The sequence below is a fragment of the Papio anubis genome, chromosome 8 (assembly GCF_008728515.1).
Source record: "Papio anubis isolate 15944 chromosome 8, Panubis1.0, whole genome shotgun sequence".
NCBI classification, from domain to species: Eukaryota; Metazoa; Chordata; class Mammalia; order Primates; family Cercopithecidae; genus Papio; species Papio anubis.
In genome coordinates this window covers 114,859,590-114,883,603 of record NC_044983.1, presented here as the reverse complement: position 1 = coordinate 114,883,603, position 24,014 = coordinate 114,859,590, and the positions used below count along the sequence as shown (strand labels likewise).

Genomic DNA, 24,014 nt, shown 5'->3' with positions numbered 1-24,014 from the left:
TAGATTTTCATAGGGCTGCAAGAAAATGGCAAGAATACCTTCCCTAACCCATTATTTTATAGAGGAGGAACTTCAAGTTTCGGGTTAGATAATATTTCTAAAGTCATACTGTTATTTAGGGGGAGAATGATGACCAATTATGATCATTAATAAAAATATGTTTTTAAAGAACTTACTGTGTCTTAGGCACTGGACATGCCCTTTCCTTGTCTTGTTTCATTTCATCCTTACAACCAAGCTGTACAGTGTCCTTTGTTGTTAGCTTTATCTTACCGATGAGAAAACTGAGACCAAGAGGTCAAGAGAGGTCACACTGCCAACAAGAGGCGGATTGGGGATGTAAGTACTGACCCCTTTATGGCCACAGCTAAAGGCTCGACAGAATAAATGACAACGATTCTGAAACCAGGGTCCTCTCTGCTTGTAGTGGAGTTTCTGATTAGCAAGACAGGTTCCTCATTTTGACTGTGAATCAGAGTTTCCAGTGTAGTCTTCTGTGGAAGAGGTTGAGCAACGTAATATGTTGCAAATGGAAATAGTAGTTTAAACGCTAATTCGAAAGAGGGCCTTTTACTACAAATGAAGTGAAAACAGATGGTGGTAAATAGAGAGCATTTGGCCTGGGTGCAAGAGCAAGCACTCATTAGGCTTGAGTTTGTGGAAATGAAACCTAACAACATGCTTTGCTTGCTTTTACCCTCCAGTGTCATCCCTCACGAGCGGAGAATATTAACCATATTGCAGTGGCTCACCCTGCCAGACAGTGAGAGGTATTTGTTTCTCTCTTTCTTCTTTCTTCAGTACATTTCCATCTTAACTTAGAATTGCATGAAACACTAGACTGTGGAATAGAAGCACAGCCAATGTTTGGAATTAAAAGTTTTGTGGTTCTTAGCCTTAAGTGTTACTTCCCTAAGAAGGATACAATAGACTTTGGTTATTGGGTCCATTTAATTACTGGATTACTGCAGCTATTAATTCTGTCCACTACAGCAGAGCCGAAGGAAGTTTCTGGCTTTGATAAATGAACCAGCAGCATCCCAAGGATTGCAGAAGTATCAAGAGAGACGCTTGTCTGTAATGGAGTTAGTTGTTCTTTCAGGCTTCGGATTGCACAGCCCATGTGAATTACCACCAGGCTCTGTTACCTTGAGGGTCAAGGACCCGAGTACATGTTCAAGTTTTCCTTTGTGACTTTTGAGTCCTGAAGGTGGTTCCAGGCAGTTACCACAGGTGGGGTGGTGGTCATAGAAGCAATAGAAAAAAAAAAAAGTTTTCCATGCTAATATGAATAGTAGTTAAAGGATAAATTAAACTTGAGAACATTTTTTTAAAGTGTGTTTTTAAAAAATATGTGATATTTTTTGTTACGTGTGGTTTAGGAGAGATTCTGAACCTTCCAATTTTCTTATAGGCCTTCGGTCTATGCCTTCTATTCTGAACAACCTGATTTCTCTGGACACAAATATGGCCCTTTCGGCCCTGAGGTTAGTGGTTTAGCATCTGCCTGAGAAGAACCTTTGGCCCTGGGCTACCTGACCTACTGACCTTATTTCAGGATTTGTATAAAGTCTGGACGGATGTTTGTATCTACAAGGTTTACGCAAAGTCAAATAACTACAGGACTAAAAATATTTTTTTCAAAATCTTAAAACTACCCGTTTCTCTTATAGGAGCTTCATTTCAGATTGCTTTGATATTTAAATAATAATATATCCTGAACTTGATGTTAACAGGAAATGGGGTATATTCTAGTCTTGTGGGCGTCAGTTGGAGGGTGAACAGTCAGGAAGGGTTGGCATTTGCCTTCAATGGGATAGGCATGGAAAAAAATCTTGAGATGAAACCTGCAATACAGAACATTGTAAATGAATTTCAGCACCCTTAAATGATTAGGCAATTTAGAGAGGGTAGATCAGCTCAGCGGCTCCAATAACCTTAGCAGATATAATCCAGTCAATCTGGCATAAGTTATGGTAATGGACCCTTTTGAATTTAATACATTTTGGCAGAGGTATATATACTGTGAAATTGTCACCACACTCAAGATATGAACATATTCATCATCCCCCAAAGTAACGTAAATTCTTGAGAGAAATATACCGCTAAATGAATCTGCTTATTCAGAGCAGGGTGAGTTTTAAAAAAATTTTTTTTTGAGATGGAGTATTGCTCTACCACCTAGGCTGGAGTGCAGTGGTGCGATCTTGACTCACTGCAACCTCTGCCTCCCAGGTTCAAGTGATTCTCCTGTCTCAGCCTCTCAAGTAACTGGGATTACAGGCGTGCACCACCATACCCGGCTAATTTTTGTATTTTCAGTAGAGCCAGGTTTCTGCCATGTTGGCCAGGCTGGTCTCGAACTCCTGACCTCAGGTGATCCACCTGCCTTGGCCTCCCAAAGTGCTGGGATTATAAGCATGAGCCACCACACCCAGCCGAGGGTGACATATTTTTATCAAAGACTCAGCCATCATCGTGGAAGGCAATCTGTAAGGTAGTATCCAGTATAATTTCAAATTCAGAAGGTGGGAAAGGAATGGCTAGAAACGTTCCCACATTTCAGCATAGATAGTAAAAAATACGATGGAGTTTGCAAATCTAAACTTTTACGTATTTTTAAATATTTAAGTAGCCTAGTAACCCATAGCATACTGCTGACTATAATTACGTTCATTGTTTTCAGATGAATTAGAGATACAGGTAAACATATCTTGCTTTAAGTATTTTTGACAAATTGCAGCATGTAACCAAGGAGTCATAAGTGTTTCTGAATGCTTTGACATCAATACAGAGGTGATTTATTTAAGCACTAGTAACTAATAGCTACGTAAAACCATTCTTAGTTTGTCTTAAATCATTAAACTTATATAAGTCGGATGCTCTTTTTCTGTCCCTTTGAAGTTTAACCCGTCTTGTATGATTGTGAAACACAAATGATAAAATGAGATAAACATCTGCATGCACGATGCCGGTAAACAACACCTAAGGAAGAATGGCTGTTTTATCTTTAGGATGACTTTCTTGGAGATTCACCTACAGGGAACAAAAAGAACCACATTTTATCAAAATGTTCACAAAACAAAACAAAACACCTAAGCAGTTCCATGTTCCCTACTTAAAAGTTTGACTTCTTGGGTAATAATATCCCCTCAAAGAACCTGTGGGGTAAGCAAAACAGGGATTGGTATAGCCATTCTTTTAAAAGTAGGACTCTGGTACTTTCGCTTGACTGCTAAGTAGAGAATTTGAAGACAGCACCACAGAACTTTTGACTCCCAGACCACAGTCCCTTCCATGGAACCATTTAACCCTCCTTCAGTCCAGGAGATAAGCAAAGTGGTCAGTTAATAACTATGTTCAAATTATACAGAACATTTTATTTATGGCAAAAGTTGGCTTTTAATAATACAAGTGAGGTATAACTCAAACTTTAAAAGTTATATGGCTTGATGATAAATGTTCTTAATCAATAAACATCTTTAGGTTTCTAATACGTGTAGTTCAGTTACAATTACATACATGAAAGTATATGTTTGTGTGAATTAAGAAACAAACACGTTTTTTTGAAAGTACTGAGTAGCAATAAATGAAGCAGGATACAGGATGCTTTAATTTCCTATAATAATTTTTCTATGCCCAGGGTTGCTCATAAATATATAAACAGAGATTTTTCCTATAGTACCTTTGAATTAAGAGTTGAAAGTACTCATGTTATGTTTTTTTTCAGTATTACTACTTCTTGCAGCTAGGGTATTTTCATATGTCTACTGGGTAAACTCATCCATCCCTCATTCCAATTGGGTATCTTGGAGTATATCTTCAGTAATGGTAATCTGATAACCTGGTCATTTTCTTCTCATAAGGGAAAGGATATTTTCAGATTTCAATTATTTCTCATCTAGTTCTAGGAATCTTATTTTAACTGAAAGAAAAACAAAATTGTTTACACTTTTAAAACATGAAACCAAAGCAAGTCAGCAAAAGTTCTCTTCTATTGTAAGCTAATTGTTTTATATACCTATGTATCCTATATGCCTACCTATATATCATTATTTACACTTATTATACATGAAAAGATTATAACATACTGGTTGAAAGATTATTTTAAAATCAGTAACATATCTTTTACATGTAAGAAAATAACATACTTGAAATTTCATTGAAATGATTTTCACTAGCAAAATGCTATATGCTACAGTAAGATGAATTCCGTTGAAATTTGTGCTTTATTTGCTAAATATTTGAGTACACATTTTTTCAGGATGATTCTCAAAAGCTATTAAATGAGATGACCAAACATTGAGCTAATAGCTTCAAGAAATGGTGTATTGCTCCTGGTTTCAGAGTGTAATGGTGAATGTTAAAAAATATGCTTGCTTTTGATTATTGGCGCAATCTTTTTCTTTTTGACCTTCTATGCTTTTTCTGTGACCCCTTGTTCGGCTGCTCTTCCGGGCCTAGAGTCAGAGCTTTGGCTGGCTAGTCTCTACCTTCAGATGGCAAAGTATCCTGAAATGCAGGGAAATTTGCACCTGTACCTCCCATCCTCTTAATAACCTTAGGCTAAAATTTCTAAATTCAGGCTAAAGTATGGCTGGTCAGTGAAAACTTAGCTCTCATCTACCTCTAACATTTGAAGAAGGAAATACATGCAATATAATCACTGGATGAAAACCCAGTTTGACTAAACCCTACTCTTCTGCTCCTCTAACCTGCTGCAATCGGAAGGGCTCACCTTTGGAGTCTTTGGAATGTTGAGGTCTCTTGCAAATGGCATAGAGTTTGATGGGCCGACTTGAACGCTAGCAGAATGTATTCAGTGACCATGAAATGGAAAATCCTCTTTTACTTTTGCTGCTTTTCTTATGGAGATTTGCCTAAAACTAGGAGCATTAAAAAACAAACAAACAAAACCAAAGTCTTTGGGGCTGTCTTTTGATCGCTCTAGCGGAGAGAGAGGATGAGACAGAAACAGAAGTGCCTTTGCCATGGCTTGCCCTGGAAACAGTGAAATCGCATGGCAGATGTTCCCCTTCTTGGATACACTAACATTGTTCCTCCTCCTGCCCCTTCCTGCATCTGAATGGCTCTCAAGACAGTCCTCCCGAGAGAAGTCAGTGAGGTAGACAGCAAGGCTTGCTGCTTTAATTCACCTTTGCACCATCAGCAAATCAGGGGCCTGTTTTTCCTCCAGCATTTGGAAATCCCAAAAGGTTATCTTCAGTTTATGTGTCGACTTTACTGCTCTCTGGATTTTCAAAACAAAATCCATAGCATGCAACTCCCCTTAAAAGCAGGTTTCTGATAGCAAGAGCATAAGTAGACTCTTTCTTGGTCTGTATATACCAAGACAAAAAAGAGATGACTTTTTGATGACTTTTTAGATTTTACCTAATTTTAAAAGAGACTTTAACTTAAAGTTCCTCTGTACTAAAAACCTCAGTTGTCAGTGAGTTCTCTCCTGCTGAAAATCCTGATCTGTGGGAGTACGTTTATGATTAAGGAGGATTGCTTATTATTTATGTTTCATTCCATCCTTGGTTTTAAAATTTTTCACTGGATCCTTGCCAATGAAGGTGACAGTTGCTTTGACATATTTGCTGGCGTGAACAGAAAGATGCCTGTCAGATTCTGAATTGGAAACACTTACATGAACCTCATTGTCATCTTGAAATGACCAAGTGGCTAGTATTTGGCCTACTTTTAAGTTAGTTCTTTATAAATGGAGAGCTTTTCATAACCAAAAGCCAGTCTCTCCCTAATGCAGGAGTTATGGAATACAGAGCTTGTCTAATGTCACTTTCACATACATCCACAAATATCAGCCAAAAGAAACCCACATGACTAGATTTTCTTGAATTGGATTCTTGTTCTCAGCGAAGAAGCTGTGACAGCAGCATCAACATCAATTTAGGAGGCTTCTCTCCATGGAGTTCCTCTAAGCATCCATCCCTCATTCCAATTTTTTCTCACTTAAGGAGACTTAGTTATTCTAACTGAGACTCTGCTGATCCCAGATGGGAAAATGTAAGCTTTATATCTGACTCAGAGGGACAGACGACTTCTGAGTCCAGCCATCTCTATCCGCCAGTACAGGAGAGTAGTTATGGCTCACCTTTTACTCCGGCTAAGAGACCTAAGAGGAAAGTTGCCCCTAAGAGGAGACAGGAAAGACCAGTTGCTCCTCCAAAGAAAAGAAGAAGAAAAATACATAGGATGGATCATTATGCTGCGGAAACTCGTCAGGACAAAGTAAGTTTATCTATTGTTCCAAAGCTTTGTGGCGGGCAGGTCTGAGTTGAAGGTTGCCTTCAGTGCCTTGGTTGGAAAATCGGCTGAGCAAGTTTTAGAAAACTCTGGTGCGTTGACCTTGGCTTTGAGTCCAGAAGAATGTGGTACTTCAGAGGTTAACAGTGATGTGAAGACTGCCTGAACTCAACATGACAGAAAAAAAGAAGTCTTATCCTTTTTTTTTAAAAGCGTTAGTTGCCCTAAAACTAGTATTAACATTTAAGCTGGAGTGACTATTAAGATTGGTTTTGTTTGTGCTTATTCACAGAATCAGTCACATGGTTTGTGGCCCTGGTTCTTGAGAACAACCCTGCAAGGTAAAAGGGAGTATTCTCAAAGCCAATGTGCATTAGAACTCAATAGGAAGTTGGCTTAGATTAGGGGTCTGCAACTTCAGAGATCAGAAAAGGTGTAGATTGTAGAAAAGGAAATAGCTAAGACAGAAAGAAACAGAAAATAATGGGCGGATAGAGTTGTATGTAATTTCCACAAGTAATGTCTACTCTTCCCAGTATGTTCAGAAGAGCCTGTCGGTTGTTGCTTTTACTAAAATCTTTGAATACCTCTGAGGCAGTATCTTATTTGTGATCCTCTGAACTGATCCCTAAGAAGTAGGTTCTGGATTTTACCTGAGTCATCCTGCTGAGTAAAGGAAAATAAGTCATTGCCAAAGATGAAAACATGTTGTGCATTTGGTATTTCTTTATCTAGACAGAGATCTTCGAGGAGAGCATGATTTTCTCGGAAGCAAATACCACTTTGTTCCACACCTATTAGTCCCTTCCGATTATATTACACATCTCTTTCTGAAACTTTCAACTGTGACTTCCTCCTTGGGATAGGACTTGAAATACTGACTCCTGTCATGAAGAATAAAACAAAAGTTTACACCTGATTTCCCTAATGAAATAATAAGAGGAAAGGTCTTGATTCATCTGAGAAGATGCTAGTGGAAGATGATATTATGTGTCTGAGTAAAAATGATATTCACATCCCTTCTGTTCTTATCTTAATCATCTTGGGTATATGTATGTGACTGTGAGCTAAGCTATAAAATTTCATCTAAATATACTTCCTGTATCTTTCTATTCTTTGTCTGATGAGATGTTTCTTAAAAATCTTTCCATTGCACAGCTAAAGATGAAAGGGAGACGGAGAGCCTCTAGTATGTGAGAACATTCATGCTGTTAGAAACTTCCATTTGAAGTAAGAAAATGAGAGATGGATAATGTTTCTTAGGCTTTGGAAATGGTCTTCAGGAAAGAATTGGGTTTTTGTATTTTGTTAAAAAGAAGAAACCTTCTAGAACAAACTCATGGTTCATTTCTGTTTAAGTTAGGACTCTTATAGATTCTTGTTTCACTCAAAATCAGCTTTAAAAGAACTAAAGTGAGAAGTAATAATTTATTTCTTAGAATAGGTTCTTCTGTTAAGAATCTATTGCTTTCAGATGCCAACATTTAAATTACTTAGAACAAGATAGATCTCATTGTATTAGTGCTATTCTAATTTATTATCCAGTGGAAGGTTATGATTTTAACCTCAGGACAGCTTTGCATTCACTTAGTGTCTATCTTCTTGCCATGGTTCAAAATCTAATGTGATTTCACTTAGGGAACTGTCCATCTGACTTTCTGTCATCAAAACTCTTGGATTTAAAGGATGCTGTCACATTTTAGAAAGTGATTTTATCTCTTACAGAATTTTCATCAACAATATTTTTGACATTTTTATATCAAAGAATCTTTAAAGGGATTGGATGAGGAGAGGTTTTAATTCTCTCAAAAGAATACAAATATAATGTGCTTAGACCAGATTTCCATTAAGAATGGCAGGTAAATCTCCCCAGACAAAGCTCTGCCTCTGGGCCGGAAGTTTTCTTTCCAAAATGCTCTAGGGGTAGAAGATCTATGAGAGACTGAAAGGGAAAGAAAGAAAACCCTGTGGGGACTAACTTGCTTCTTTTTCCCAGATGACAAATCCTCTGAGGGAAATTGACAAAATTGTGGGGCAATTAATGGATGGACTGAAACAACTAAAACTGCATCGGTGTGTCAATGTCATCTTTGTAGGAGACCATGGTAAAGCTTTGTTTTTTCTTTGCTAATAGGATAGATGGATAATGTTTCTGATCATATTGAGGAAAAGAATCCTTGCCCTTAGAAGCCAAGATTCCATTCTTAACCTCCTTTCCCCTTTCTTTAAGATGGGGATAGAAATCAGGTCATGATTCAAAAGTATGAGATGACCTGAGAGATCCCTGTGTTCATTTTGATCAAAAGCTGGGACTTCTTATATATTTCTGTTATTTGCAGGAAAGACCTTTCTACAAAAATCTGTCTCTTATTAAAGCGATGCAGACAGTTTCCTTGTGATATTAATAGCTTCTTCTGTGAATGTGACATATCAGGTGATAATCCCCATCCCTGCCAGCCACATCCCCAAAAGGAGCCCATGGAGTTTATATGGTTAAAAAATACATCCAGATATGATAAAGAAGCAGAGACATAGGACTCTGGTCAGAGAAGTGGCATGTAAGTCAAATGATTTCCCTGAATCCACCGAGGGAAGTCAAGGTCCAAACCAGAAGGCCCTGCTGTGATTCAGATGAGTGATAAAGAGAGGAAGAAGCATTATAGGAAGTAGTTCTTCTAAATCACTTTATGAAGTAGAAAAATTTATGACCAATTCTTTGAGGAGATCAAGAGCATCATAAACATTATGTGACTATAGAGCTGGGTGGGGGGTGGGACTCAGAGACATGCAGACTCAGTTCTAGAGAGTGTCTCCTGTATTCCGGAACTATTAGATTGAAACAATAACGTTGGAATTTGGGGCTTCTCCCTTCTAGTGGAGTTTGGAAGATGAAAATTGGCTGACTCTTTGGCAGTTCTGTTAAGAATGGCAGGCAAATCTTCCTAGCTCTGGTCCTGAAGGTCTTTCTAGAATGTCCTAGAAGATCTATGAGAAATTAGGAAAAAAAAAAAAAAAAAGGCTAAAGGGATTAACTTTCTCCTCTTGAGTGGGCTAGATGTAACCCTTTGCAAAGTCACGCTCCATGTGTTTGGCTTGGTGGAGAGCTACACACAGGTCAGAGAAGTTGGAGCATGCGTCAAAGCTGATCCAATTTAAGTTGCCCAGAGGTGTCAAGAGCATTTGCTCACATGCTGGAGCCAGATGTCTTAGTAGAAGGGTCCCAATGAGTCATGTGCTGAGGCATTGTAAAGGTCATGGGTAGGTTAAAACCTTGGCTTGTCAGTGTGCAGGCTTCCAAGATGAGCAGATCCATTTGGTTTGGGACAACTACAGCACTTCTTTTTTTTTTTTTTTTTGAGATGGAGTTTCACTCTCATCGCCCAAGGTAGAGTGCAATGGTACCATCTCGGCTCACTGCAACCTCCACCTCCCGGGTTCAAGTGATTCTCCTGCCTCAGCCTCCTGAGTAGCTGGGATTACAGGCACCTGCCACCAGGCCCAGCTAATTTTTGTATTTTTAGTAGAGATGGGGTTTCACCATGTTAGCCAGGCTGGTCTCGAACTCCTGGCCTCAGGTGATCTGCCCACCTTGGCCTCCCAAAGTGTACAGCACCTCTTTCTTAAAAGGTGGTATGGTTTAGTGTTTTAGGGCATGGTCTTTGGAGTCAGAATGAATTTTAGTGGAGTTCAAATTGCACTGTGTCACTTAACATCTACATGACACTGTACACCTTTTGTGGCCTCTCCAAGTCTCAGTTTCCTCATCTGTCAGGCGAGAACATTAACACCCCTCCTCAAAGTTAGTCTGCAGAGTGAAGGCTGATGATGCTTAAGGAGCACTTAGCACAGTGCCTGATGGACTTCAAAAGTAAGGGAGATTTTTCACATTTGGGGTGCCATAAGGGACTGCCTAGAAATAAAACAAATGGGAGAGGCTTTCAGCCCTCTATTAATATGTATTTGGGTACTTTCCCTTCCTGGGCGAACATTGTACTAAAACATAGCAGCTCTTCGTTGCTCTATTTTTCTTCCTAAGGGTTTAACCATTAAAGTGCAAGATATATAATCTTTATGCTATGTGTTTTTTCTTGCTTTTCATTCCAATTTGTATTAAACAAGGGAAGGTTCTGGATCTGGGATCCCAGGAGGTGATTATTTGAATTTTACCAGATCTGGGGCACTCTGGGTTGTATTTCCTTATTTTAAAACCTTAGGGCATCCTTTACAGGATATGAATATATGAATATTCTCCAACAGGATTATTTTCCCTATTAGAGAATATTCATATGTTGAATTGTACTGAGCAATATATTAAAACGTTCCAGGTCATCTCATACATTTCAATAAGGTCTCTAGTAGCCTCCATAGTCTATGATGCTAAGATTTGAGTTTACAACAATGTTTTAAATAAAAGCATTTTGATAAAGGAATTTTCCTTGATGGGGACACGCAACAAATCTTGGGGTGGAGGAGAAATATTTGTTGTTTTAAAAAATTCCCTACCTAGAACCTTCTTGTGCTTTAGTTGCTAGCTTTCAGTTCTGACTAATTACATTGTTTACAACTTGTTTTCAATGTTATTTTGTTTTTCAGTTTGGGTGGTCATTGGAACTGACATTTTTCTTTCTCATCTCTTGTTGCCAGTATTGTTTTGTCAGTAACATCCAAGGCCACCAGTGGAGACAGTGAGGACTGGTGATTATGTACTCAAGACAGGAGATATATTAGAGAGTTGGAAAATGCCATTTTGTGAGAGACACAGAACTGTATATTCCATTTATGCCTCCCCCAACTGGGAAGAGTTTGAAGCAATCTAGGGTTTTTTTTTTTTTTTAAAAGAATAGATATTTTTCATAAAGACTCTGTAAATAGTTGTGTTTATTATTGTTGTTGTTGTTTAAATCATGGTGACTTCCTTTGTCTTGCTGTTCTGGCTGAATGGCTTAAAATGTAATTGAGGTAATGTATTTTCACCCTTCTGTGCTTGCAAGATGACATGGCTAAGTAAAAGTCCAGAGAAAAGATTATACAGAGAAGCCTTAAAACATTTAAAGTCAAATACAAAAATCTCAAAAGTCCGGGCTCTTCCCACTAAGTTATTGAAAACTAACTAAAGAGATGCCTGATGTTATCTTTAGTGTCTATGTTAAGATTTTCATTTCAATATTACCTGAAAATACTCTTTTTTCTCCCTCCCCATAGGAATGGAAGATGTCACGTGTGATAGAACTGAGTTCTTGAGTAATTACTTAACTAATGTGGATGATATTACTTTAGTGCCTGGAACTCTGGGAAGAATTCGACCCAAATTTAGCAATAATGCTAAATGTAAGTTGATTCTTAAAACATTAAGTGGTTAGAGTGGTAATACAGTGGAATAGGTAAAGGCTTGTTTTCTAAAGCTGAAATACTTAGGTAAAAATTCTGGCTCTGCTACCACTTAGCTGAGTGACCTTGAATAAGTCATTTAAACTCTAAGCCTCAGTTTTTTCTTCTGAAAAATGGGAATGATAAATGCTGCAGCTATCTGTAGAAATTAATCTATACATATTGCTTAGAGTGGTTCCTGGCACATAGTAGCATTATATAAATATTTGCTCTTATTCTTATCATGTGGAAATTGCACTTAGTTTGAAGCATGTTCATGACCGCAAACTTCTGTTTATAAAGTAAGATTTTTTTCAATAAGAAGTTCAGGCTGGTCCTTTATAGCCAAAACTAGAGGATCTGTGTAGGGGTTGGAAGAACCACATTTGGACTGTGAGGGTTCCTAGGAGCCTTGTGGAACAGAGCCCATTCTCTTTGTAAAAATGACCGGTAGAACCTAGTAGGAAAATATATTAAGCCCTTGGGAAATGGCAGATGAACGATTAGAAATAAAAATGAACAGGAATAATCTTGTCACTTATGTTTTACATGTTCCGGTTATGATCTACCACTGATACAAACTTAATTTGTGGACTAAGATTTTTAGGTGCTGTCTACCCAGCTTTTGAGAAGTCCATAGTTTTCTTGGGGTTATGTCACACTTTGAAAAAAAAATTCTTTAAGGTTTTTAGCCTTGGGATTAAGAAACCATTGACACCAACCTTACAGCTTTGGAAAATTAAGTTTTTCCCTAACTATGTTCCTGAGTCAACACAAATGGAACTGTTCCAAGGTCAGCTCCAGGCAATGTTGTGAAATAAACAAAATGTGGGTGTTTCTGCCCTCTCTCCTCCATGACCTTTCCTGCTCCTGTGTTCTCCCTTTTCTGCCCTCACTTAGACAGGACACAGTCACTATGGCGCCCCTTGATTTTAGTATTTGCACTTCAGGGCTATGCAAAAAAGATTTTCTCTATTTTTAACAGTATTTCTGACATTAGTACATGTAATAGGGAGGTTGGTTTGGAGGGGAAAAAAAAAACTTCCCATGGCCCATGAAATCATACCTATCAATGATGAAAAGCTTTGAACCTTACAAGAACACTTTCCAATGTGGTTTCATTTTGTGGGAGACAGTAGCATGGGGTGGTGACAGGCATAGATGTCTGGGTTCATATCTCAGCTCTGCTCGGTACTCACCATGTGAGCGCCCTGTACCTCTGCTTCCTCATCTACAATGTAAGGATTGTTAGGAAGATTAAATAAGAGATTGTGTTTACATAATTTAGATCAGTGCTTAGCACATAGTCAAAGCTATATAAAGGTTGGATATGATGATGGTGTCTTAGTCATACCACTATTTCTGAGACTCTGCTGATCCCAGATGGGAAAGTGTAAGCTTTACACACACACACACACTTATTTAATCATTTTAATAGCATTGTGTGATAAGTGTCACTATCCCTTTTATAGACAGTAGAAATCAAGGCTCAGAGAGGGGTGAAGGTACTAGCTTCAAGGATGGTGGTTAGTAAGTTGCAGGTCTGAGATTTGAAGCCAGAATAGCTGAACCACTGCCCTTTGTTCACACAAAATGAAGACTGTTAGCCTGAAAAGAATGAGTTCTTCAGAACTGAAGGATTGATGTCCCCAGCATGGACTCCGGCATTGGATATTTCCTAGTAATTCTCTGGGACTTATCTGAGTACATGCTATTTACTTTTCTTCATTATCAAAGACCATGAACTTACTCTATCTCGTCCCTTTGAGGAATATGATTTATGAGGCCTGGCTTGCTCAGTCAGATTGCTTGAGTGCCAGAGTGCCAACTCCTCCTCCTTCTGAAAACCCATTGGCTTACTGAGAATTTGAACAGCATTTACCTCCCAGGGTTACTGTGAATGACCAGAGAGAAAGTGCCTGCAAAGCTCTCTCTTTTTTTTTTTTTTTGAGACTGAGTTTTGCTGAGTTGCCCAGGCTAGAGTGCAGTGGCTCCATCTTGGTTCACTGCAACCTCTGCCTCCCTGGTTCAAGCAATTCTCCTGCCTCAGCTTCCCAAGTAGCTGGGACTACAGGCGCCCGCCACCACGCCTGGCTAATTTTGTATTTTTAGTAGAGACGGAATTTCACTGTGTTAGCCAGGATGGTCTCGATCTCCTGATCTTGTGATCTGCCCACCTCAGCCTCTCAAAGTGCTGGGATTACAGGCGTGAGCCACTGCGTCCGGGTACCTGCAAAGCTCTTATAGAAAGACAGGTACATAGTATGAAATTTATCTGGGCTATTTTTATTTCATTATTACTTATTTGCTTTCCAGTAAGAGATGCAATTAAGGCCAATGGAATACACATTTTAGTTTTGGTTTTCAAGCTTTAGAACTAAGATTCTGAAAATACTCTTTGGAGTCTGTATATGTATACCCCAAGGCAAGTTTATTCATGCATTTTTGATGAATATGAACAAATATTTATTAACAAATGTCTATTGAGTGTCTGCTCTGCACAGGCCCAGGGATGCAGCAGCACGTGATACAGATAAGGCCCACTCCACTGGTATTTAGATGCCAGGGAGGGCTGCCTCGTGATAGTTGCTATCTCTTCTGAACACAACTTTCGTTTTCTGCTGATTCTGTAATAACATACTGAAGCAAACTTCCTGAAAACAAAACAAAATCCAAGCAACCTACAATCTCCTCTGTCTCCCCACATTCCGCCCAAAAGGGGAGCTTCAGATAATATAATCCCGTCCACAGTTTATGCACAGCCATCATTTGCATAGTTTTGCTTTCAGCTAGTTCCGAGTATTGACTAAAATCTTTTACTTGATGCTATTGAAAACAAAGGAGGTGCATGCACGTGTGCGTCTATGACTGGAGAGGTGCGGCTACCTATGTAATTACGCCCAGGATATAACTAGGGAAACAAAACTCTCTTTTAAAACATAACTCAATGGATTAGAAGTTTATTCTTAAAGTGGGTGAAGACTTGTTTCAAAAATCTGCAGATAAATAATAAGTTACATTAAAAGCCCCAAATGCCCAGTTTAGTTCCTGAGGTCAAACTGCAAATAAACTATGTCTTGAGGGGAACCATTAAGGGGAACTTAAAATAAGAAGCAATTTACCTAGCAGTCTCCTGGTGCTATGGAAGGAGGAATTCCCTCCAGAAGAGCTGAACTGGACCTAGGAGGGCAGTTTACTGTAGGATTTGTTCCACTTGCTTAGCTGCATTTCAATAACTGAAATGTTGAATACCCACACACAATTATTTATCTTTCAAACAAAACACTAAAGTGTTAGTCTTCTGTGGGATGGAAGGAGAAAGAACTGAGTATCTTGCTGCATAAATGATTTCTCTTGGTAAAGATTGTTATTTCTTCTGAAATCTTTCTCCTCTCTTTGAACAGATGACCCCAAAGCCATTATTGCCAATCTCACGGTAAGTGTTGCCAGTTGTCCCGCCTCTGCCCTCCCCAGGCCTCTGCCTCTGGAGCAGCCTCCCTCCCGTGCGTGACTCCCCCCAGCGGGGGGCAGGAGGAACACTTTCCTCACTGCCCTGCCATCCTGTATATTTGTTTCCTTAAGAGCTTTCAAAACTTCTGGCCCGTGGTCAGCTGCAGGCTCCCTAATGGTCTTGGCAATGATACAAACGGAGACTATCTGATCCTTCCGTTAGAACTGAGAAGTATTCATTCATGATTAAACAAATCTTTACTTTCTCTGAACCAGAACTGCCCACCCACTCTGCTCCATTGTTCCCGGATGCTGGGTAGCAACCTTAATAGCTTAAGAGCATCTAACCAGATAAGCCTAAACCTATGTGCTCCTCGCCTCCCACTGACACCCCGCCCTCAACCACTTGACTTGAAGGAGTTGGGAAAGGCCTAGGAGTGTGAATTGCTCTTAGCGATGGTCTCACAAGCCAGGAATGCATCTTAAAATTCCTAACTCTTCTTGGATAGCCTGTCATATCATCTCCAAGGTTACTTAATCTCTTTCGAATCTATTTGTTTTCAGCGTACATTATTTGATAGAAACAAATTTCATTTATTCACTAACTAACCTTTAGTTAGGCTTAAAATCTCCTTCAGCTTTCTAGAGAAAGAATTTGTGAGAATTTTTCCAAAAGGCATTCCATCTAAAGTCTGATTTCCATTTCTATTTCAGTGTAAAAAACCGGATCAGCACTTTAAGCCTTACTTGAAACAGCACCTTCCCAAACGTTTGCACTACGCCAACAACAGAAGAATTGAGGATATCCATTTATTGGTGGAACGCAGATGGCATGTTGCAAGGTATCTGGTATATGGGCTATTTCTGTTTCTCATTTCCACAACCACCCTTTTGGCAACTGGAACTATTTTATCATCCTTAGTCATCGCTGAAGGAAATATCAGTTGGAAATCTCACTGTTTCCAAAGATTTTGTGGGCTACGTAACCCATCAGTGATGAGACAACATATCTCTATGTTCTGGGTCTCAGCATCGTGGTGTCTCTTTATAGTCTGTCAGTGCATCTGTGTGTGTGTGTGTGTGTGTGTGTGTGTGTGTGTGTCTCTTTCTTTCTTCGAATTTACATTCTAACCTCTATTCTTACTACTTGGTTAAGTCAAAAGTATAAATGGGACCTTGCCCTAGTATATTGGGCTGATTTGATCTCAGTTGTTGAGACTTTGCTTGTAGCAATATTTATAGAGGACTTCAGAAAATGTTAACGTTAAAAACTCTGTTATTGTGGGCACTTTTTACATTACTTTAAATATTCCCGATGTTTGCCTTCTATTGAACTACAAGAGACTCTCCAATGTTGAAGAGAAGATTCCTTGCTTTTGAATGTGGTCTAGGACATGTCTGGAGGCTCTAACAACTTGCAATGAGTTAATTATTAAGGATTTATCCATTTTCACAGAGACCTGGAAGTAGCTGTTTCCCACTCACTCTTACTCCAACTTTCTGCTTAAGAAAAGTGCTGTGAATTTGTCTATCTCAATAATTGAACAACTGCCACATGCACTCCAGCTAGGTACTAGTTTGCAAGAGAGAGAAGATAACAAGAAAATATTTGGAAACTCTAAGTTCTAAGAAGAACTTAGAACTCTAGAAACGTGTATCAGTATGGGACGCTTAGAGAGACACATGGGACAGATATATAAATATCATGCTGTAATTTTCTGGGGTGTACTTAGAGTTAAATATGTGGGATTATGAAGAAAGATGTATGAAGAACAGGAATTATTGGAGTCTTTTAAAACAGTTGTGGGAAATCCTCATGGAGAATTTACAGGGATGTGACTGAAATTAATTGGCTAAGTATGTGCTCCTGAAGAATTAATTGGCTGAGTATGCGCTCCCATTTATGTGTGGGGCAGCTTGGAAGGGGTCACACTGGCGCAGGTAGTAGGTTCAAATGGCAAAAACATGGGAGCTGAGTAGAAGTTAAGTGAAAGATGATGACAGTTGGGCAAATTAGTGTAGCCCAAAAGCAGGCATGTTGGTTAACAATACATCTTTTAAATTGAACTCTTCTTGCATTGTTGAGGTATTATATGCGTATGTCTTATTATCCCAAGCCCTTATTATTCCAAGGTTGGAGACCCATGTGTTAGATTTTTTGTTTTCCCAAAGTACTTTCAGTGCTATGCACACATAGGTACCTAGGAAATGTTTGTATTAAATAAACATGAAAGTTATTTTGGAAAAGGGTCACATGACACTTTTGCAAAAGGTATCTTCTGTCACAAAAGGAAAGATCAGATGGTCTTGATGTCTAGAGTATTTCTGTTTTCTGTTTCTAAATGAAGATGTTGTCTAGGTGAGCCATGCTTTTGTCAGATATGTCACGATTACTGTTAAGTTGGCTGCTTAGTTGTACTCTAGTTGTATTGTATATTGATAGATAAAGTTGCATGCAAACATTTTTATAGAATATAGATCTCCATTCATTGTTTAAACATCACATATTTATTTTATTTTAAATTTTAAATTATTATGAGTATATAATAGGTGAGACATCATATTTTTTTAAAGTGCCTACTACGTCTTGACACTGAGCCTAGGGAGGGGTACATAGAAATGAAACAGACAAACATGGTCCTAGAGTCGAGAATCGTACAGTCTTGGAGCTAGTGAAGCACCTAGACAGGCAGAGCATGACTTTTGACAAGTGCCCTACTTGGTGTCCTACTTGGTGTAAGCACGAGGTTCAAGGAAAGCATCATGACTTCTGTTCACAGGTCTCCATTTATCCTGCGATAACTGTCAAAGAAAGTCACTTGGAGAAAAGAATAGGATCCTCTTTTCATCATCACAAGAAGGATGCAATTAAAATAGAGACAAATAGACTTTCAAAAGCCCCTTCTTAGAGTTTCTTTGTACCCTGAAATTACCTTTTTATCAGAGTAATTTCATTAAAAAATCCTAACTGATCATGAAATTGTTTCAATTTAGGAAACCTTTGGATGTTTATAAGAAGCCATCAGGAAAATGCTTTTTCCAGGGAGACCACGGATTTGATAACAAGGTCAACAGTATGCAGGTATGATGGCACTACTGTGAATTGAAGTTGTGTTTTAGTGATTCTTTGAAAGAATAAGTAATGATGGTGTGAGTGAAGTTGTATGGTAGTCATAAATAGAGGAAGGGTTCTACCTAACAATACTTAACTGTTTTTGTTTTTCTTTTCTTTTGGAAGACTGTTTTTGTAGGTTATGGCCCAACATTTAAGTACAAGACTAAAGTACCTCCATTTGAAAACATTGAACTTTACAATGTTATGTGTGGTAAGTCACTTATTTAATCAAAACCATTGAAACAATCTTTAGTTAGTATATGATCTTTCTCAATGTCAGAGAAAGAAATGAGGTGTCTATTTTCTGGGACCACCTCCTCTTCCCCACAAAAGGTTATAACTTGCCCATTGGTTCAAAGACAGAATATTATCCCCTTCTAAGGCTTCTTTGTCTTCCTTCAACAGTTGACTAATGGGGCGTTTTCATAGTGTTGCTGTTGGCAGCCTCTGGCTGGTCTAACATAGCATTACAGTTTGACACCTCTGGTCAGAGACCTGATGAAGCAAGAGTTCTGCACAGAGCCCTCTCCACCTCCATCTCTCGCATTGCAGCCCAGTTAAAAATGTTGCCAGCTTGCATCCTGGCCAGCTATTTATGTGCTCTTAATTATTTTTCTTCCTTGAGCTTCTAGTTGCTGAATGAGGACAACTTTTCCTATTTAGTAAGGGAGTGCCAGTCTGGTGGTTAGAGGGGGAGTCTGCAAGTCGGGTCTCCTGGGTTCTTTTCCCATCTTGGCTGCTAGCTCTCCCCTGTCCTGCCTCTGAGCTCAAGCAAGTCACTGAATATGCACTTGGCAACCATTCATTTGCTATGAAATCAGCCTGTTCATGGCTCAGTGGCACTTCAGGGGACAGGGCCAAAGCCTCCTCACGTCCCCACACTTCTGTGGAGTCATTAGAGGGCAGACTTCTAGTTAGCTATTGATTATAAGTCTCATTTCAAAAGGTGGAATTAAACAGTCCCAGAGAAGTGCAGAAAAAAGTGATAGTGACATGGATGGTCCTTGGGTTGTAACTATCACAGATATGGGCAATAGTTAATCAAGGTCTTGTTCCTTCACTCTTTCTTTTGGGAATCTCTCTCTCTATTCATGGTCAAGCAATGAACTTGGCTATTTCAGAAAGCTGTGGCAAGATGTACTCAGTCCAGAATGGTTCAGGAGGTAAGGAGGGGGTGCCTGCCATCTACATTGGGTTTTGTCCAATTCTGATTTGTGTTCAGAGTTTTCAGACCCCATAGAAGGTGAAGGCTTTTAAACCTTACCATATCTCATCAAAAAGATGTAAGAAGCACCTGCCTCCTTTTCTTACTTTTCATTAGATCTCCTGGGATTGAAGCCAGCTCCTAATAATGGGACCCATGGAAGTTTGAATCATCTCCTGCGTACTAATACCTTCAGGCCAACCATGCCAGAGGAAGTTACCAGACCCAGTTATCCAGGGATTATGTACCTTCAGTCTGATTTTGACCTGGGCTGCACTTGTGATGATAAGGTAGAGCCAAAGGTAGAAATAATCTTTATGTTTATTATGGAGGAATGTGTTGGGTGGCTAACAGTACTGGTCAGTAGAACTTTCTGTGACAGTGGACATGGTCTATAATTGTGCTGTCCAAAATGGTAGCTACTGGCTAGTGTGACTGAGGAACTAAATTTTTATTTTATTACTTTATAATTAAAGAGCCCTATGTGGCTTGTGGGTACCATATTGAAAAGAACAGGTATAGACCATGAAAAACAAAAAGTAGAATTCATGTTGCTAATCTGTGGAGTCACAGTTCTCAACCAAAATCTTTTTCTATTTTCTTCAACTGTGGATCACATGTCCGTTAGTCATGGTCCCAATGGGAAACAGGTGGCCCATATAGAAGAGATTTTGAAAAAGAGTTTAGGCCTGGCGCAGTGGCTCATGCCTGTAATCCCAGCACTTTGGGAGGCCGAGGCAGGCGGATCACTTGAGGTCAGGAGTTCCAGACCAGCTTGGCCAACATGGCGAAACCCTATCTCTACTAAAAATACAAAACAATTAGCCAGGCACAGTGACGCACGCCTCTGATCCCAGCTACTCGGGAGGCTGAGGCGGGAGAATCACTTGAACCCAGGAGGCAGAGGTTGCAGTGAACTGGGATCGTGTCACTGCACTCCAGCCTGGGTGACAGAGCGAGACTCTATCTCAATAAAAAAGAAAAAAGGAAAAAAAAGAAAGAGACTTTAAAGGAATTGTTTCAGTCATATTTAATGGGTAATTTACAAGGGCTGAGCAGCGAGATGGATGGAAGTCAATGAGGAGTGGTGAAGTGCCCTGGGGTTTGCGTGGTACCCTCCAAAGCTTGAAGGGTGAGGGGAAGGAGTAAGTTTCCAGCATATGGAAAGAGAGCTGAATAGAAAGGAACTATTGTCTTTGGCCAATGAGTGCAGCTTGTGCATTGCAACCCAGCAGGGAGCACTCCCAGCAAGGGGAATACTACCCTCATCTCCCTCCCCTGTACTTCCTTTCACATGTTTCCCCTTGATAGCGCCCAACAGCGAGCCACAGGGCAAGTTTGCTCTTTGATGCCATCCCTAGAGGTCAGCCTCCCAGGACACAGAGCAGGGTGTGGGAGGGTGTAACAGGGATGTGGTAGTGGTGCAAACAGAGACTACTCCTGCATACTATGTTTGGACAGTTTTTCTTTTTTTCTTTTAGATGGAGTCTTGCTCTGTTGCCGAGGCTGGAGTGCAGTGGCGCGATCTCGGCTCACTGCAACATCCGCCTCCTGAGTTCAAGCGATTCTCCTGCCTCAGCCTCCAGAGTAGCTGGGATTACAGGCACCCACCATCACTCCCAGCTAATTTTTGTAGTTTTAGTAGAGACAGGGTTTCACCATGTTGGCCAGACTGGTCTTGAACTCCTGACCTCAGGTGATCTGCTTTCCTTGGCCTCCCAAAGTGCTGGGATTATAGGCGTCAGCCTCCATGCCCGGCAGTATATATCTATTAAATAATGTATTAAGTAATCTTTTGTATAGTTTCCTAAAATAACCTATACTATAGTTTTGCATGTTGTAAAATTTTTTTTTTTTTTTTTTTTGAGACGGAGTCTCGCGCTGTGTTACCCAGGCTGGAGTGCAGTGGCGCGATCTCGGCTCACTGCAAGCTCCGCCTCCCAGGTTCACGCCATTCTCCTGCCTCAGCCTCCGAGTAGCTGGGACTACAGGCGCCCGCCACCACGCCCGGCTAGTTTTTTGTATTTTTAGTAGAGACGGGGTTTCACCATGTTAGCCAGGATGGTCTCGATCTCCTGACCTCGTGATCCACCCGCCTCGGCCTCCCAAAGTGCTGGGATTACAGGCTTGAGCCACCGCGCCCGGCCACGCATGTTGTAAAATTTTAAAAAATATTCTTATATGTATCTTGCAATTATTTTGTTTATCATTATGTTTTTGAGACATGTATATTAATACATGAAGTTTTAGCTCACTTATTTTTATCACTAATACAGTGGTTAATGTTTAATTGTATAAATATACCATAAGAATTTTTTTTTCATTTTCCTACTTAAGAACATTTAGTAATTTGCACACGTTAGCTCTTACAACGATGTTACCACAGACATTACTGGAAATGTCTTCTTGTACACATAGGCTAGGATATATAGTGAAGGGTAGAGTTGCTGACTCATGATGTTTCAGAATTGCTGAGTCATTACTTTTTAGCTTTGGTGAAAAGTGATTTCATAAGTTAGTTTGGGAATCACTTCAGTGTGCCTAGAGATTAATCTGAAACATTTAGGCATTATCCTAATTAACATACATACATATGCCCAAAGCATCATCAGTACCGACATGGGAAATTGGCACCGTGATTATCCATAGTTTTAAGGAAAGGAAACAGAGATTGAAGAAGGTGCTTACAAACGTAGAACTGCTAGAAGTGGAGCCCAGAATGTCAGTTTGAGAGAAAAGAGTAATTCCTCAAAAGAATGTATGACATAGATGGAGTTTAGAGTTCGCTTTTGAATTTAGCAGGGTGCTAAGTAGACAGCAGGGCATAGGAGAGAAAGAACATTTCTGATTTGCTTTCTTTTTCCCTTAACTGGTTTTCACACATGAAGAACAAGTTGGATGAACTCAACAAACGACTTCATACGAAAGGGTCTACAGAAGGTAAGGGGTTGATGCAACACAATCAGATAAGGTTTTTCTAGTTTTCAAAAATCTAAGAGGCTTCTTATTTACATTATAGTGTAAGCACGATACTGTTTAAAATTAAAATTTATATTGCAAAGTGACTTTTATACCTGTCTGGCAAAGGATATTGGTTTATTCCATGTACAGAGGATGCCAGCTGTGTAACAGAAAAATTCCAATAGCTTTTCTCCCCCTTCAATAGCTTTCAAGCCCTCTGAAAAATACACAAACGGTTTGTATCTGATGGGTCCTAAGTTAAGGTGCTATGGGGCACTCCTCTAAAGGGAATGATAGTCACAATGATAAATAATAGCAGCTGGTGCCCATCCCGAAACGATCTACCTCAAGAGTCAGTGTGTATATTGTGAAAGGGAGAGATACACAGAAGGAATCAAATCAGAACTCCCTCCCACATGAAAGATCATCTCGAGCCCTAACTCTTACTTTATGTACAGTGATAACAAGCACATATTAGTGAACTTTTGCAAGCTTATGATATGACCAAAAAAAAAAAACAAAACAAAACCCAGTGACTTTAAAATGGTTTCTTGCTCCCATTTTACATTTTAGTATGCTGGCTGTAGGCCAAGGGCAGCTTTGCCCCATGTGTGTTCTTTATTCTGGAATCCAGGCTGAAGGAGTAGCCTCCATCAGAGACATGTCTTGCTCTTGGCAGAGGGAAAAGAGTGGCAGAACTGTGCACTGGGTCTCAGTGCTTCTGCTTTTATGAGGTATATGTCACTCCATTCACAGTTCGCTGGCCAAAGCTGAGCACATGAAACCAATGGTGTAGGGAAGTGTATTTTTTCCATGGGGACTCTATCCTGCAAGTCATATGGCAATGGGTGGAGGCAGTAAATAATGAGGAACAAGAACACAATCTACCATGCAGTCTTTTTTTATCTGATTGTGAAGTTTCACAAAATTGGAGGAAAATAGAAGGGGAGCGGAAACCTCCTATACATGTTACTAGAGTAGATGGGACAGCATGTTGAAACAGCCAGGAAATGACTAAAAGTGTATGTAAAACGCAGAAAGAACTCAAGCATAGCAGCCACAAGTCATGCAGCAAAGATGCACATGGTCAAATTCTCCTGAGAGCATCGCTTGAGTTATTAGCTTACATATGGTTCTGTTTATCATATACACTCTTTCCAATCTGATTAAGTAGAGTTGAGGAAACCAGTAGAAGATTTGATTTACTTGACTTATTTTTCCTCTTTTAAAGATCTTCATCTGCCTCCTTCTTCCTTTTCTGTATCTCCATCCCACTTCTCCCTTTGATCACAGAACACACAGACTCTGGCATAGAACTGAATGAACCTCACTTTGAAGATAGGCCATTGTTGGTGGAAGGCACACAAATCCTTCACAAACTCTACAAGTGATTTGCAATGTTTGACACCTAACCTCTAGTGGACTAGAGTGTCATTATAATTAGAACAATTAGAACATTGCTAGAGTCGAAAGATGGGGAGTCTCATGATTCAAGTTTTTCAGATATTTAGTTGCCAAGGCAGAGAAATACTACTCAGATGTTTCTCTTCTAAAAGTCTGTAATGACATTAATTATGGTAACTTCTATTGGACTCCCATGATTTTGCTGATTCAAAGTCTGACTGTTCATGGTACTAAAGCATTTCT

At 39.6% G+C, this 24,014-nt stretch overlaps 1 protein-coding gene across 7 annotated transcripts in view; it reads left to right on the top strand.

The window, feature by feature from the left end:
* ENPP2 (ectonucleotide pyrophosphatase/phosphodiesterase 2) overlaps positions 1 to 24,014 on the top strand; it is a 117,981-nt gene that overhangs the window by 72,578 nt on the left and 21,389 nt on the right. For 4 of the 7 annotated variants that reach the window (XM_021942583.2, XM_021942581.2, XM_021942585.2 and 1 more), the window contains exons 10-19: positions 705 to 770; positions 1,415 to 1,487; positions 8,267 to 8,375; positions 11,473 to 11,598; positions 15,042 to 15,073; positions 15,802 to 15,929; positions 18,082 to 18,169; positions 18,326 to 18,413; positions 19,524 to 19,708; positions 22,295 to 22,346. In XM_021942583.2, coding sequence (XP_021798275.1) covers positions 705 to 770; positions 1,415 to 1,487; positions 8,267 to 8,375; positions 11,473 to 11,598; positions 15,042 to 15,073; positions 15,802 to 15,929; positions 18,082 to 18,169; positions 18,326 to 18,413; positions 19,524 to 19,708; positions 22,295 to 22,346 — 947 coding nt within the window. Of the gene's footprint in view, positions 1 to 704; positions 771 to 1,414; positions 1,488 to 6,099; positions 6,256 to 8,266; positions 8,376 to 11,472; positions 11,599 to 15,041; positions 15,074 to 15,801; positions 15,930 to 18,081; positions 18,170 to 18,325; positions 18,414 to 19,523; positions 19,709 to 22,294; positions 22,347 to 24,014 lie in introns of all 7 variants that reach the window. The other 3 variants (XM_021942584.2, XM_021942582.2, XM_021942588.2) reach the window with 2 other exon arrangements.